Source organism: Carcharhinus amblyrhynchos, chromosome 23 (genome assembly GCF_965287045.1).
Source record: "Carcharhinus amblyrhynchos chromosome 23, sCarAmb.v2.hapA, whole genome shotgun sequence".
NCBI classification, from domain to species: domain Eukaryota; kingdom Metazoa; phylum Chordata; class Chondrichthyes; order Carcharhiniformes; family Carcharhinidae; genus Carcharhinus; species Carcharhinus amblyrhynchos.
In genome coordinates this window covers 4,881,675-4,895,964 of record NC_137346.1, presented here as the reverse complement: position 1 = coordinate 4,895,964, position 14,290 = coordinate 4,881,675, and the positions used below count along the sequence as shown (strand labels likewise).

General features: G+C 43.3%; 1 protein-coding gene across 4 annotated transcripts in view; it reads right to left on the bottom strand.

The window, feature by feature from the left end:
- Positions 1–14,290, bottom strand: part of bcas3 (BCAS3 microtubule associated cell migration factor) — an 891,691-nt gene that overhangs the window by 238,362 nt on the left and 639,039 nt on the right. For 2 of the 4 annotated variants that reach the window (XM_080210581.1, XM_080210583.1), the window contains one exon: positions 2,008–2,103. The exons of the other annotated variants lie outside the window; for them this stretch is intronic. In XM_080210581.1, the coding sequence (XP_080066707.1) occupies positions 2,008–2,103 (96 nt within the window). The remainder of the gene's footprint in view (positions 1–2,007; positions 2,104–14,290) is intronic. 4 annotated transcript variants of the gene reach the window in all.

Sequence of the window (14,290 nt, the reverse complement as noted above, 5' to 3'; positions counted from 1 at the left end):
TGGCACAGTGGTTAGCACTGCTGCTTCAGCGTGCCAGGGATGCAGGTTCAATTCCGGCACGGGTGACTGTGTGGAGTTCGCACACTCTCCCCGTGTCTGTGTGGGTTTCTTCCAGGTGCTCCGGTTTCCTCCCACAGTCCAAAGATGTGCAGGTTAGATTGATTGGCCACGCTAAATTAACCCTTCGTGTCAGGGGGATTAGCAGGGTAAATGTGTGGGGCTATGGGAATGGGGCCTGGGTGGGATTGTTGTCAGTACAGGCTTGATGGGACAAAGGGCTTCCTTCTGCACTGTAGCAATTCTATGATTCTAGGTGGTGGCAAGCTACCTTCTTGAACTGCTGTAGCTCAAGTGGTACAGGTACACCCACAATGTTGTTAGAGAGGAAGTTCCAGGATTTTGATGCAATTTTGATCCAGGGGCAGTGACATGAGTTTGGAAGGTGCTGTCCAAGGAGCCTTGGTGACTTGCTGTGGTGCATCTTGTAGATAGTACACACTGCTACCACTGTGCGATGGGAGTGAATGTTTGTGGACGGGGTACCAATCAGCAGGCTGCTTTGTCCTAGTTGATGTCAAACCTCTTGAATGATTCTAGAGCTGCACTCATACAGGCAAGTGGAGAGTATTCCATTGCACTCTTCAATTTTCCTTGTAGATGGTGGACAAGCTTTGGGGAGTCAGGAGTGTGTTACTCACCACAGGATTCCTAACCTTTGACCTGTTCTGGTAGCCACTGTTTTATATGGTCCAGTTTGGGTGCTGAACTGTCAGCCCTCTACCAGCAGCTCTGAGGAGGTGGGCTGCCATTCTTTTTTGGATGACAGTGCTGGTAGCCATCTTTTAAGATGCTGCCCCAGGTCCTGCCAACAGCCCATACGGACTTGAATTCTGTTTCGGTCCTGGCTGCAGGACATCCTGCTCAATCACTAAATCCTGGCTGCATTGCATTTGGCTGGAATAATTATGCAATTGAAATCTTCACTAAGGAAGATGTTGCCAACGTCCCAGTAAAGACGTCCAGAAATCGGGAGGATAAAAGTAGATGAAGAGGAGGTAGTTAAAAGGTGGCATTGCTCAAAGTAGGAAAGTCACTTCGTCCACCTGGAGTCCGTCTGAGACTATTGAGGAGAGTGAGCCTGGAAATTGTAGAGGATCTGGTCAAAATCCTCCAATCGTCTTTGGATAGAGGGGATTTGCCAGAGCATGGGAGGGTTGCAAATGCTACCCTGTTTATAAAAGGACAGAGGGACAGTCCCGATGTTGTAGGTGGGAGAACTTTTAATAACAGCAATCTGAGAAAGTTTAATTGGTATTTAGAAAATAATGGGTTTATTAATGCAAGGTGGCATGGATTTGTTAAAGGCAAGTTACGTTTGATTAACTAGACCAAAGTGCATCATTTCAAAATTACCAAAGGATACAAAAATTTAGAAATGTATTAAACAGTCCTGAGGATGGTAACAGACTTTCTGAACTTGAGTGAAATGGGTGTACGTAGGAAGATAAAATTTAATATGGAGATTATTTAAAATTTAACATGGTGAAGTGACTCATTTTGGGAGGAAGAATGAAGAAACATTTTTTTAACAGGGCAAATTGCTAAGATTTAAACTGACAAAGGATGGCAGAAGCAGATTCAATATTGACATCCAAGAGAGAATTGGATAAACATTTAAAAGGGAAACATCTGCAGGGCTCTGAAGAAGAGTAAGGGAGTGGGACTAACTGGGAGCTGGTACAGACAGAACGGGCCTGCCTCTGTGCTATAGCATGCTCTGATTATCTGAAGAAGCACTTTGACTTTTCGATAGATGACATCTGTAATGACCTTCAGTGACTACTTGTGTTAATAGATTACTAAAGAGCAAATATAGTGGCAAGATCAGGGACTCAGGAGAGGGAATGTATTAAGCGCTTTTGAATAAGTGAGCATCACTCCAAATGTACTATTAAAATGTGTTAAAGAAAAAGTTCAGCAAACAAATGACTATGATGAAAAAAATACCTGCTTGGATGTCATACTCAATAGGTTGACTGTTGCCGGGCTGCCATTTCGTTGTGTTGTGTTGTGCTGTCCCACTATTGCATACTATCTCTGGCACTGAAATGTAAATATAAAGTTCAGAATTGGCCAGGATTTGATCAATGGTGATCCATGGGACTGAAAGATCTTCCACATCCCTATGGTGCCTTTATTGCAAATACAATTCTCGAGTTCTCAGATGGTGCTTCATGCAAAGACATCAATGGTTGAAATGTTCCTCACGTTAGGCAGATCTCTGAAATCACTCACCATTCAGTTAGATATTGCTAAAAAGAGAGAAACGTTGCTAAAGCTTTTCATCTTGTGCCCGGGGCAAACAGAAGAATGCCACATTTCAAACAAACATGACAATTTGTACTACAGGAGAAAAGGATGTTGGTTGATTGGCAAATTGAGTCTGATTGGCTGAGGTGTTGCTATGGAGAAAGCAACAGCAAGCTTTAAGCTCCCCAATCTCCCAGTCAATTAAAAAAAAGTCACCAGGCTTGAGCATCAGCATCAACACGCAGCGATAGCCAAGCGTACTGTCCACAAGATACACTGCAGCAATCCACCAAAGCTCCTTCAACAGCACCTTCCAAACCCATGGCCATTATCATCTGGAAGGACAAGACAGCAGATGCAGGGGAACACTGCCACCTGAAAGTTCCTTAGTCACACATCATCCTGACTTAGAACTATATCGCTGTTCCTTCACTGTCACTGGGTCCAAATCTTGGAATTCCCTTTCTAACAACATTGTGGGTGTTCCTACAAACACATGGACAGTAGTGGTTCAAGAAGGCAGTTTTCAAGGTGATTAGGGATGGGTAACAGCTGCTGACCTAGGCAACAACACCCACATCCTATGAATGAATATAAAAACAAAATTCTCCTGTAGCATAAATTATTGCGATGGTTTGAAACTTGCATTTGTCCTGATGAGTGGTAGCACAGTGGCACAGTGTTTAGCACCACTGCCTCACAGTGCCAGGGACCTGGGTTCAATCCCGGCCGCGGGTGAAGTTTGCACGTTCTCCCCGTGTCTGCGTGGGTTTCCTCTGAGTGCTCTGGTTTCCTCCCAAAGATGTGCAGGTTAGGTTGACTGGCTATGCTAAATTGATCCTAATGACAGGGGGATTACTGGGGTAAATATGTGGGGTTGTGGGAATGGGGCCTGGCTGGGATTGTGGTCAGTTCAGACTCGATAAGTTGAATGGCCTCCTTCTGCACTGTAGGGATTCTATGAGTGCAATACAAAAATCTTCAGCAGCATGCCTCCCTGTTCAGCAATGTTCAAGTTCTGTACTAGTAAGCGACTGATTCAATTAGACGCTTGGATGGGGGGGAAAGGGGAACTGCAGTTAGTATTGAAAGAAGAATGAGTTAAATGGGCCACAATTGTTCTTATCCTTTTGATACTGGAGTTCAACTGTGAAATTGCACTTGCAAGATATTTCATTTTGAATCACTTTGTATTTAACATTACTTGAAAGTGCTACACCATGTGCCCCAAAAATGGGAAATAGTTATGGAAGGTTTTAGTAATATGGGATTCTTGTCTTTTGGATAAGATGTATAGCTGCCCTCTCAGGAGAATGGAAATGAATCTGTGGCGCGATTTGAAGAAGAGCAGTGGATTTCTCCATTGTGTTCTGGACAATATTTATCCCTCAGCAACACTCAAACAGATTATCTGGTCAATATCACATTGCTGTTTGATGGATCTTGCTGTTACGAAACCGTCATACATTTCTTACATTATCAGCACATAACGATTTGGGCCGAATGGTTTGTTTACGTGCAGTGCTTTCTATGTAATTCCGACACTGACTACATTACAGAAGTAATTAATTGGCTGTCAGAAATCTGTACCAGTTTATAAACTATTAAATCTCTTATTTCCCACAAAGGTCATTGACCTGAAACGTTAATTCTGTTTGCCTCCCCACAGACGCTGTCTCAGATACTGTATATTTCCAGCACTTTTTGTTTTTGCTACAATGGGCTCCTCCTGGCTTTTGGATAGAAAGGAAATGGACAACCCCATCAGCAACTGTGTCACTGATACCGGTTGTTGCTACACATTGATTTAATTTTAATGGTAAGACTCACCAATGAGGTATTAATGACCCTCTCTCCACCACACTCCCCAAACCTTTACTTCCTCTCAATATAGTACGAAGGGGTTAACAGATGGGATATGCTAATATATGATGTAGATGATTGTTCCACTGACTTCAGTCAGTCATGTGTTAAGGCTGTCTCAAGAGAGGTTGGAACACCATGCCTCGGAGTAACATGCCTAATCTGTAACTTATTTAGATGTTGTACTGATAAACAAATGTTCAGTATATACCGGAGTATGACTGTAGTCTGTCCAATGAGTACAATGCCTAGAGTCCAAGGGAGAAGGACCATCCTAGAACATGGTGGCAGCGTTGGAGACACTGATATAAAAACATACATTAATGAAGGAACAACAGAGTGAAGAATGGGAGAAGCAATGGAAAAAGGAGGTACACTGAGCCTAATCCACCAATTTCCGCACATCTACGCAAAACATCATTTAGTTTGATTTGATTTATTGTTGTCACATGTATTAGTACAGAGTGAAAAGTATTGTTTCTTGTGTGTTTTACAGACAAAGCATACCATACATAGGGAAGGAAAGGAGAGAGTGCAGAATGTGGTGTTACAGTCATAGCTAAGGTGTCGAGAAAGATGAACTTAATGTGAGGCAGGTCCATTCAAAAGTCTAATGGCAGCAGGAAAGAAGCTGTTTTTGAGTCTGTTGATACGTGTCTTTAGACTTTTGAATCTTTATCCTGACTGAAGAAGATGGAAGAGAGTATATCTGGGGTGAGTGGGGTCCTTAATTATGCTGTCTGCTTTTCCAAGGCAGCGGCAAATGTAGACAGAATCAATAGATGGGAGGCTGGTTTGTATAATGGACAGGAGGCTGGTTTGCATGGTGAATGGGAGGCTGGCCTGAGTGATGGACAGGAGGTTGGTTTGCATGGTGGATGTGAGGCTGGTTTGAGTGATTGAAAGGGGGTTGGTTTGAGTGAAGGGGTCACTGAGGAGCAAACAGAAACGACAGCTCTGCCTGATTTTTATCAACGTATTCCAGTATTTGTTGTGCTCCGACTACTATCCTGGCTGGGATTAACTAACTGCTCCCAGAATGGGATGGACTGTGGAACCCACCTGGGGGTTTATAAAACACAGTACTGGATCTATCAATGTATTTACCCCCATGGCCATTGGCAAAACTGAAAACCATCCCAAAAGAACACTTAATCCTACAGCAAGACAGGAGGGCCACTCTTTGAAATGCTCTTAACTGAACTCATTTACCTCCTTCTGAAAAGTTAGGAAATGGAAAACAAATAAAATTATTTGTGGCGAAATTCCCTTTCTCTTTTCACATCCAATGTTCAAAATGAGAGAAACTCCAATGGGAGTTGAATGCAGTTTAAAATTCTGCTATTTTGCTCACTGTTCAAAAAATCTTGAGAGCCAATTAAAGCTTTTCATGCAAACCTTTTTAACAAGACCTATCATTCTTTACAAAGATTAAACTGCACTTTCCATTTGTAATTATTATTGTAGTCTACAGACAAAGATTTGGCTTTCTTTTCAGAAATCTATGCAAATGCCAAGGTAATTAATTATGTTATATGAAGAAATATGGCCATTTGGTTACATTTGCGGGTCAAAGCCTCTCAATCTGTCCTCGTTAAACCACCACTATATGTACATCTGATTGAGCATGTGCACCAGCTGCCAGCACTTATCAAAGCTGTGGTGTGTGAGGAAAGCAAGAACCAGTTTCAGAGGCTCCTCTGTACACAAGTTCAGGGATAATCTACTGATTTCTCCAACCAGTTACAATTCCATTGTGAATCAAATAGCATGGTCTCCTTTTACTAATCCAAACTGATCAGCTATCGCTAATCATACTCACTTCCTATTGGTCCAAACCAATTGGATATCGCTAACCACACACTTCCTAATGATCATGATGTGAAGATGCCGGCGTTGGACGGGAGTGGGAACACTACGAAGTCTCACAACACCAGGTTAAAGTCCAACAGGTTTAATTGGAATCATGAGCTTTCAGAGCACTGCTCTCTCACCTAATGAAGGAGCAGCGCTCCAAAAGCTCATGCTACCAAATAAACCTGTTGGATTTTAACCTGGCGTTGTGAGACTTCTTACTGTTCCTATTGATCCAAGACAATTGGCTATCATTAACCACAAATGGAAAAGCAGCTCTCCTGCAATATCTGCATGAAGTTCTCTATCTTTCCTGGAGGAAGGGGATAGTGCCACAGGATGTGGATGATGTGACCTGGTACAAGAACAAAGGCGACTGCCGGTGATTACAACAACAATCGAGGCATTTCCCAGCTGAGCATTGTTAGAAATGTATTTGCCCATGTTCCCCTTGCCACACTGCAGATCTAGGCTGAAGACATTCCTTGACATCAAGACAGCATTTGACCGAGTGTGACATCAAGGAGTCCTAGCAAAATTGAAATCAATGGGAATTAAGGGGAAAACTTTCATATCTAGCATAAAGCCTGTGGTTGTTGGAGATCAGTCATCTCAGCTCCAGGAGGTCTTCAGGATAATGTCCTAGGCTCAACCATCTTCAACTTCTTCATCAATAACCTTTCCTCCATCATTTGATCAGAATTGAAGATGTCCGCTAATGATTGCACAATGTTCAGTATCATTCGTGACTCCTCAGAAACTGAAGCAGTTTACACGCAAATTCAGTAAGATCTGAATAATATCCTGGCTGGGGCTGACAAGTAACATTTGTGGCACACAAGTACCAGGTGATGGCCATCCCCAACAAGAAAGAGAATATAACCATTGCCGCTTGACATTCAATGGCATTACCATCACTAAATCCACCATCATCACCATTCTGGGGCTTACCATTGATCAGAAACTTAATTTGATCAAACATATAAATACTGTGGCTACAAGAGAGGGTCAGAAGCCAGGAATCCTGCGATGAGTAACTAATCTCCTGACTCCACAATCTACAAGACCTAAGTCAGGAGTGTGAAGGGATATCACAGAGGCAGTTTTCCTGGGCAGCAGCACGGTCTGGATGTTAGGCAGCACCCCACCCTGGATGATGATCACCCCTCCCAGCTCCTTGTTATTGTGGACTGCCAGCTGCAGGTGTCTGGGGATGATGTGGGTCTTCTTGACGTCCTGGGCCGCATTGCTGGCCAGCCCGAGGATTTCAGCAATCAGATACCCAAGCACAGCAGCCAGGTAGACCAGGGCTCCGGTACCCGCTCAGCACAGTTGCCTTTTCTCAGGAGCCCGTGAATATGGCCCACCAGGAACTCTGGTCCAGCCCGGGAGGAGCAAGATCTGGCCTTGGTCCAAACTTTACTGCTGGTTTTTCCTCTTCCACATATTGTGCCCATTTCACAAGCAATTTCATAACAACACTCAAGCTTGACACCATCCAGGATAAAGCAGCTCACTTGAATGGCATCTCATCCACAATCATTTACTCCATCCAACACCGACACATAAAAGCTGCCAAATGTACCATCTACGAGGTGCACTGCAGGAATTCACCAAGGTGCCTTAGGCAGCACCTTCCAAACCCACAATCACTAGAGAAACAAGGGCAGCAGATACATGGGAAATTCATCACTTGGAAGTTCCCCTCCAAACCACTCACCATCCTGATTTTGAAATATATTACCGTTCCTTCACTATTGTTGAGTCAAAATCCTGGAATTCCTAACAGAACTGTGAGTGTATCTACATCACAATCATCAGCAATCTATCCTCGATGTTGAAATCAGCACACTCATCCAAAAAGCTGCAACTATTACGTCTGAGCTGAATAGGAGTGTGTGGTTTGACTGCAACTTGACTGAGGACACTGTACTGCGAATCTAGCAAGCCTGTGTCCTCAGCACGCTCCCCTACAATGGTGAGACCTAAACAATATCTGCTAGGCAGGAGAAACAGTTCCTGCCTTTGCTGTCTCAGGCATGTCTTCAGCATCCTGTGGCAGGACAAGGTCACCAATTCAGAGGTCCTGGAGCACGCTAATTCCATCGGCATACAGTCATCGCGAATTCAACAATGTCGATGCTGGCTCAGCTGTGTTCATCAGACGGATGATATACACAAACACCTTCTGTATGTTGAATTGGCCACTGGATCACAACTTTGTGGGTGCCCACCCTCTGCTATAAGGACATGGAGTTGCTGGCATTAGACTGGGATAGGTACAGTAAGTAGTCTCACAACACCAGGTTAAAGTCCAAAAGGTTTATTTGGTAGCACAAGCTTGTGCTACGAATAAATCTGTTGGACTTTAACCTGATGTTATGACACTACTTACTGTGCTACAAGGACAAGTGGGATAGGATGATGGTGGGCAATGGGAGACAGTTCCTGATAGGTGTGATCTCTGGTGCCTAACTGTTTGGAAGGGCATTGGAAGAGATAAGCAGGAATGAAAATCCCAGCAACTAAGAAAAGGACCCAGAGAACAAAAGCCAGCTAATTGTGCAGCTTCCCAGGCCAGTGACATGCTGTGCAGCAAATGTGGCAGAGACTGCCACGCCTGAGTGACTTCCTGAGCTATAGGCAATGCTTAGCACAAACTGAACACCATGGGCACTAACCAAAGTTACCAACATGATCCAAGCCAATTGGCCATCACTAACCACTTCCTATTCACTTGTATCAATTTACTGATCATTCATTATCAACTGGGCTGGATAAAACTATTTAATTATTCAACTTAACACAGACTGATTCTAATTGCTGATTACACTCACAAGTTTGATACCAATGGAATTGGTCATTGTGTTCAGCTTCTCTCAACCTCAATCAAATCAGAGGTTTATTTGTTAATGATTCAAATTAGAACACAGAACATAACAACACAGTACAGGTCCTTCAGCCCTCAATATTCTGCCAAGCTATGTCCGAACCAAAAATCAAGCTATCCCACTCCCTATCATTCTGACATGCTCTATGTGCCTATCCAATAACCGCTTGAAAGTTCCTAAAGTGTCCGACTCCACTATCACAGCAGGCAGTCCATTCCACACCCCAACCACTCTCTGGGTGAAGAATCTACCTTGGACATCCCTCCTATATCTCCCACCATGAACTTTATAGTTGTGCCCTCTAGTAACAGCTACATCCACCTGAGGAAATAGTCTCTGCATGTCCACTCTATCTATACCCCTCATCATCTTATAAATCTCTATTTAGTAGCCTCTCATCCTCCTCTGCTCTAAAGAAAAAAGCCCCAGCTCCCTCAACCTTTCCTCATAAGACCTAACCTCCAAACCAGGCAACAACCTGGTAAATCTCCTCTGCACTCTCTCAATGCTTCCACATCCTTCTTATAATGAGGTGACCAGAACTGAACACAATATTCCAAATGTGGTCTCACCAACATCCGGTATAGTTGCAGCATAATGCCACGGCTCTTAAACTCAAACCCCCTGTAAATAAACACTAACACACTATAAGCCTTCTTCATGGCTCTATCCACTTGAGTGGCAACCTTCAGAGATCGGTGAATATGAACCCCAAGATTTCTCTGTTCCTCCCCATTCCTCAGAACCCTGCCGTTGACCCTGTAATCTGCATTCAAGTTCGTCCTACCAAAATGAATCATCTCACACTTTATCAGGGTTAAATGCCATCTGCCACTTTTCGGCCCAGCTCCGCATCCTATCAATATTTCTTTGCAGCCTGCAAGAGCCCTCCACCTCATCCACAACTCCACCAATCTTGGTATCATCAGCAAATTTACCAACCCACCCTTCAGTCCCCTCTTCCAAGCCATTGATAAAAATCACAAATAGCAGAGGACCCAGCACAGACCCCTGTGGTACACCGCTGGTAACTGGCCTCCAGTCTGAAAATTTTCCTTCCACCACCCTCTGTCTTCTATGAGACAGCCAGTTACTTATCAATTGGCCAAACTTCCTTCTATCCCAGACCTCCTTATCTTCTTCATGAGCCTACCATGGGGAGCCTTATCAAACTGATCTGAAAACTACATTAAGATCATGTTGATTGAATGTACATTCACTTCCTATCCATCCAAACTAAATCACCACAAAGATTCGTGCTCCACTGATCCCAACCAAGTTACACCTTGATAACAGGCTAAAATTTATCCTGATGTGTTGGAGGACCTACCTGGAACGTACCCTGGAATATTTGCACAACAGGTGCAGGCCATGATCCATCTACAATAGAGAAGGCGTGACCTCTCACAATTTCACTCTTATACCCTAAGCATTAAGCAGCGACCAGGTTGAGGGGGAAATAATGCACAGAGAGGTTTGCATCCTTGCTAATTCACAGAAGGATTAAAACTCTGGCATCTTCTGGTTGACATATGAACATTTGGAGCAGGAGTAGGCCATTTCACCCTTCAAGCCTTCTCTGCCACTTGATAAGATCATAGCTGTTCTAGTTGTGGTCCCAACTCCTTTCTTGTCACCCGCTCCCTGCCATTGCCTTTGGCTGCTTTGTCTTTCAATCTAACTGAGCCTTGAATAAATTCAATGACCCAGCCTCTGCTGTTTTCTGTGGAAGAAAATTCCACAGACTCACAACACTGACGAAATTCCTCCTCATCTCTGTTAGAAAAGGGAGACCTCTTATTTTTAAACTGTATCCCCAAGTTCTGGTCTTTCCCACAAGGAGTAACATCTTCCCAATATCTAACCTATCAAGCCTCCTCAGGATCTTATATGTTTCAATAAGATCACCTTACATTCTTCTAAACTACAAAAGGTGCAACTGCTCAACCTTTCTTCATAATACAACCTTCTACTTTTTAGCTGAATTCTGTGCTAAATGTGAGTATATGAGGTCCACATGCATTGCAACACTAACATCAAAGACACAGGAGGGAGGAATTTCCCTGTCCTGCCCACTATGGGAATCGTAGCAGATCATGCAAAGGTCTATTGACCTCAGGTGGGATTTTCTGGTCTTGGGGCAACTGCGGCCGGGGGAAATTCCCGCCCAGGAGTCTTTTTGTCCAATCTCTTAGCCGGAGAAAGCAAACTCACGGGAGTATTGTATTGTACAGCCCATGCTCCTGCTCCACCAGTCAAGAGGGAAAAGGCCTATATTTAAATTGCATCTGCCGCGCACGCAGGAATTTCCCAAAGCACAGTTAGTTATTTACTTTTGAAGTGTAAGGCAAACACAAGAGAAAATGAATCTGGTTGGTGGGAGTGGTTGAGGGATGAAGATTAGCCAAAATACTGAAAGAATTTTCTTCTCTTTCTGAAATAATGCAATGGCACCTTTTCTATCCACCTGACAGATGCATAGGACTTCAGCTTAACACATTAAAGTGATAAAGAAATACTGTGGAATGGTAAATGGACCCATGCTCTCCACTGTCTGTTTGTCATCAGCTTGTTCATCTAACATTCAAATCTAAATGGGCCACAACTTTAGTTAAATATTAGGAAAACAATTATCTGTCCACTGCCACAGACACTATTCTTCGTCATCAGTTCCATTGCCCACCCAAGTTGTTCTCTTCGACTGAACCAAACTGCGGTCTTCGTATTTGACCTGAGCTGACCTCTGTCACCATACTCTCTCCATTGGAAAGTCTGCCCAAGTCCATCTCGGTATGATCCCTCTCTCCATGCCTGCCTTGCCCATTCAATGTTGAAACCCTGATCCATGCTCTTGTCAACTCCAAATTCAACTCTGCCAATGCTCTCCTGCTCATGCTCCCAGCCTCCCTGCTGGATAAAGTTGAGTGGAGTGGATAATATAAATGCAAAATGCTGACTGGGTAAGGCAGCATCTGTGGAGAGATACAAAGGGCAGAATTTTCCCATCTCTCCCACCGTGAGAATCATTGTGGATGGGACAGGCACATAAAAAGTCTGTTGACCTTGGGTGGGATTTTCTGATCTTGGGACAAGCGTGGCCAGAAAATCTAGCCCAAAGGTTTCCTGTCAGACCCATAGCCTTTCTTAAGAATTAATGAAACAATTCTGCAGAGAGTTTCTATTATATTGTGTCTTTTATTTCAGATTTCCAGCATCCACAGTATTTTGCTTTTATGAGATAAATGTGTTTTGGTGCATTTTAGCCGGAAGTACTTCAGGCTAAGGCCATTGCAAGACCTTTTGTTAGTGTTCCCATAGAGATAATATGTGCAAGTGGCTGATAAAAATAGGACAAAAAGGGGAGGGAAACCTAGAGATAAACGTACAACTATTTATTCTCATCTATGGAGAGAAACAGCATTTCCCATATCCTATTAACAGCTTCATCACAATGTGAACAAAAAACTTACATCCCTGCGATTTTGTTAGTCATTTAATCTCGCAAATCTTTCAGCTTGTTGTGCAAAAAATGACTAATAACAGTCTAGCTGCCAGACTGATGAATGCCTTCCCTTCATTTATGCTGAAGTACTCACATGAAGAAACAGTCAAATTGCTTGGTGTCACACAAACTAAGATTTATTTGTAGAAAATTGCCATCGGAAAGAAAAAAGGAGAGATAAAATACCAACGCAATAAAGAGTGAAGGAGAAGGGACAGCAGCGTAATCCAAGCAAGAAAGTTCATTGGGAGATTACGATAAGGCAGAGATGTAGTAGAGAGGAGGGTGACAGCAAATAATAGCAGGAATAAATGCAGTATAGTTAGCTTTTATTTCAAAATCTTTGATGCCTGCCTTTTCTCAGTTGCTAAACCTGATTACTTTCTCTTTCTTTTTGTTAAAGCCCAGGGGCCAACCTGATGACATTCTCTTGCAATCGTTGAAGCCTCAGAAAAGTTAAGGATGAAAAAAGTTCTTTGATTCATGCCTCTAGCATTCAAGTTCTCACATTCTGGTCCCCAAGCTCCTATGGTCTGTATCTCCAATACCATTCCAGGTGAATTATGCCAGCCATTCATCGTCCCTTAGTACAATGAAATTTGTTTGGTATCTGACCCGGGGTTCATTCATTTATTGTTGTTGCCTCTGGCCCCATTATCCTGTCTTATTTTAAAATAACATTAAGGATTTAACTTATTCAAGCGACATTGACATACTTCACTCTCAGTAACTGTCTTCTCTCTGGGTTTCAGAAACTGCTTTGTTAATACTCCAGCCCCTTTTCAACTAGAACAATTTTCCTTGTTCTTTTTTAACCTTCTTGTGTGTGTGTGTGTGTGTGTGTGTGTGTGTGTGTGTGTGTGTGTGTGTGTGTGTGTGTGTGTGTGTGTGTGTGTGTGTGTGTGTGTGTGTGTGTGTGTGTCACCTCTAGTACCAAAATGACCAAAGATGTATACTGCACAAGTTCTATCTGACCAATAGATCTTGGGGTGGCACGGTGGCACAGTGGTCAGCATTGCTTTCTCACATCGCCAGGGACCTGGGGTCAATTCTGGCCTTGGGTCGCTGTCAGTGTGGAGTGTGCCCATTTTCCCTATGTCTGCATGGGTTTCCTCCAGGTACTCCGGTTTCCTCCCACAGTCCAAAAGAGGTGTGGGTTAGACTAATTGGCCATGCTACATTGACCTGTAGTGTCAGGAGGATTAACAGGGTACATATGTGAGGTTACGGGAATAAGGCCTGGGTGGAATTGTGGTCCATGTGATGGGCCAAATGGCCTTCTACTGCACTGTAGAGATTATTCTGTGGTATCCGCATTCAACTACGAATGTGTCCTGGGTAACATTTCCTCAAAGTGCTACCTGTAATGAAGATCGAAACTATTTCCTTATACACATCTTTAGAAATGGTTTTACAGTGCACAGAGGCAACCTTATCTTTCTACCCGAGGTATTTGCAAGCAGGTCAATCCTCCCTGTGATAAACTGGACTCTATTCCCTCAATGCCTGAGATAGCATGCCCAGAGTTGTGTCTGTGACTGTCTGTCTAGGTAAGAATCAAGGTTCCAAACTTAGATTCAGTTACTCTTTGGTTTGCACCAAATAACTTCACATAAGCATTACATTAATCTGGGTGGTTACAACTTTTCTCACCCAGCAACTCTCGCTGTACTGAATTTTTTTTACAATGATCAAAATTATCATGCTTCCCACTCAGTGATATTAGTAACAATTAATTCATATCAAATTTAATCTTCGGTTACAGGGTGGGAGTGGAATGGGAATGCTGGTGGACATTTCAATAGCTTGCTGCACCATGCTGAAGTACCAATGTACTGCCATTCTCTAAATGTACTCATTGCTGTCATTC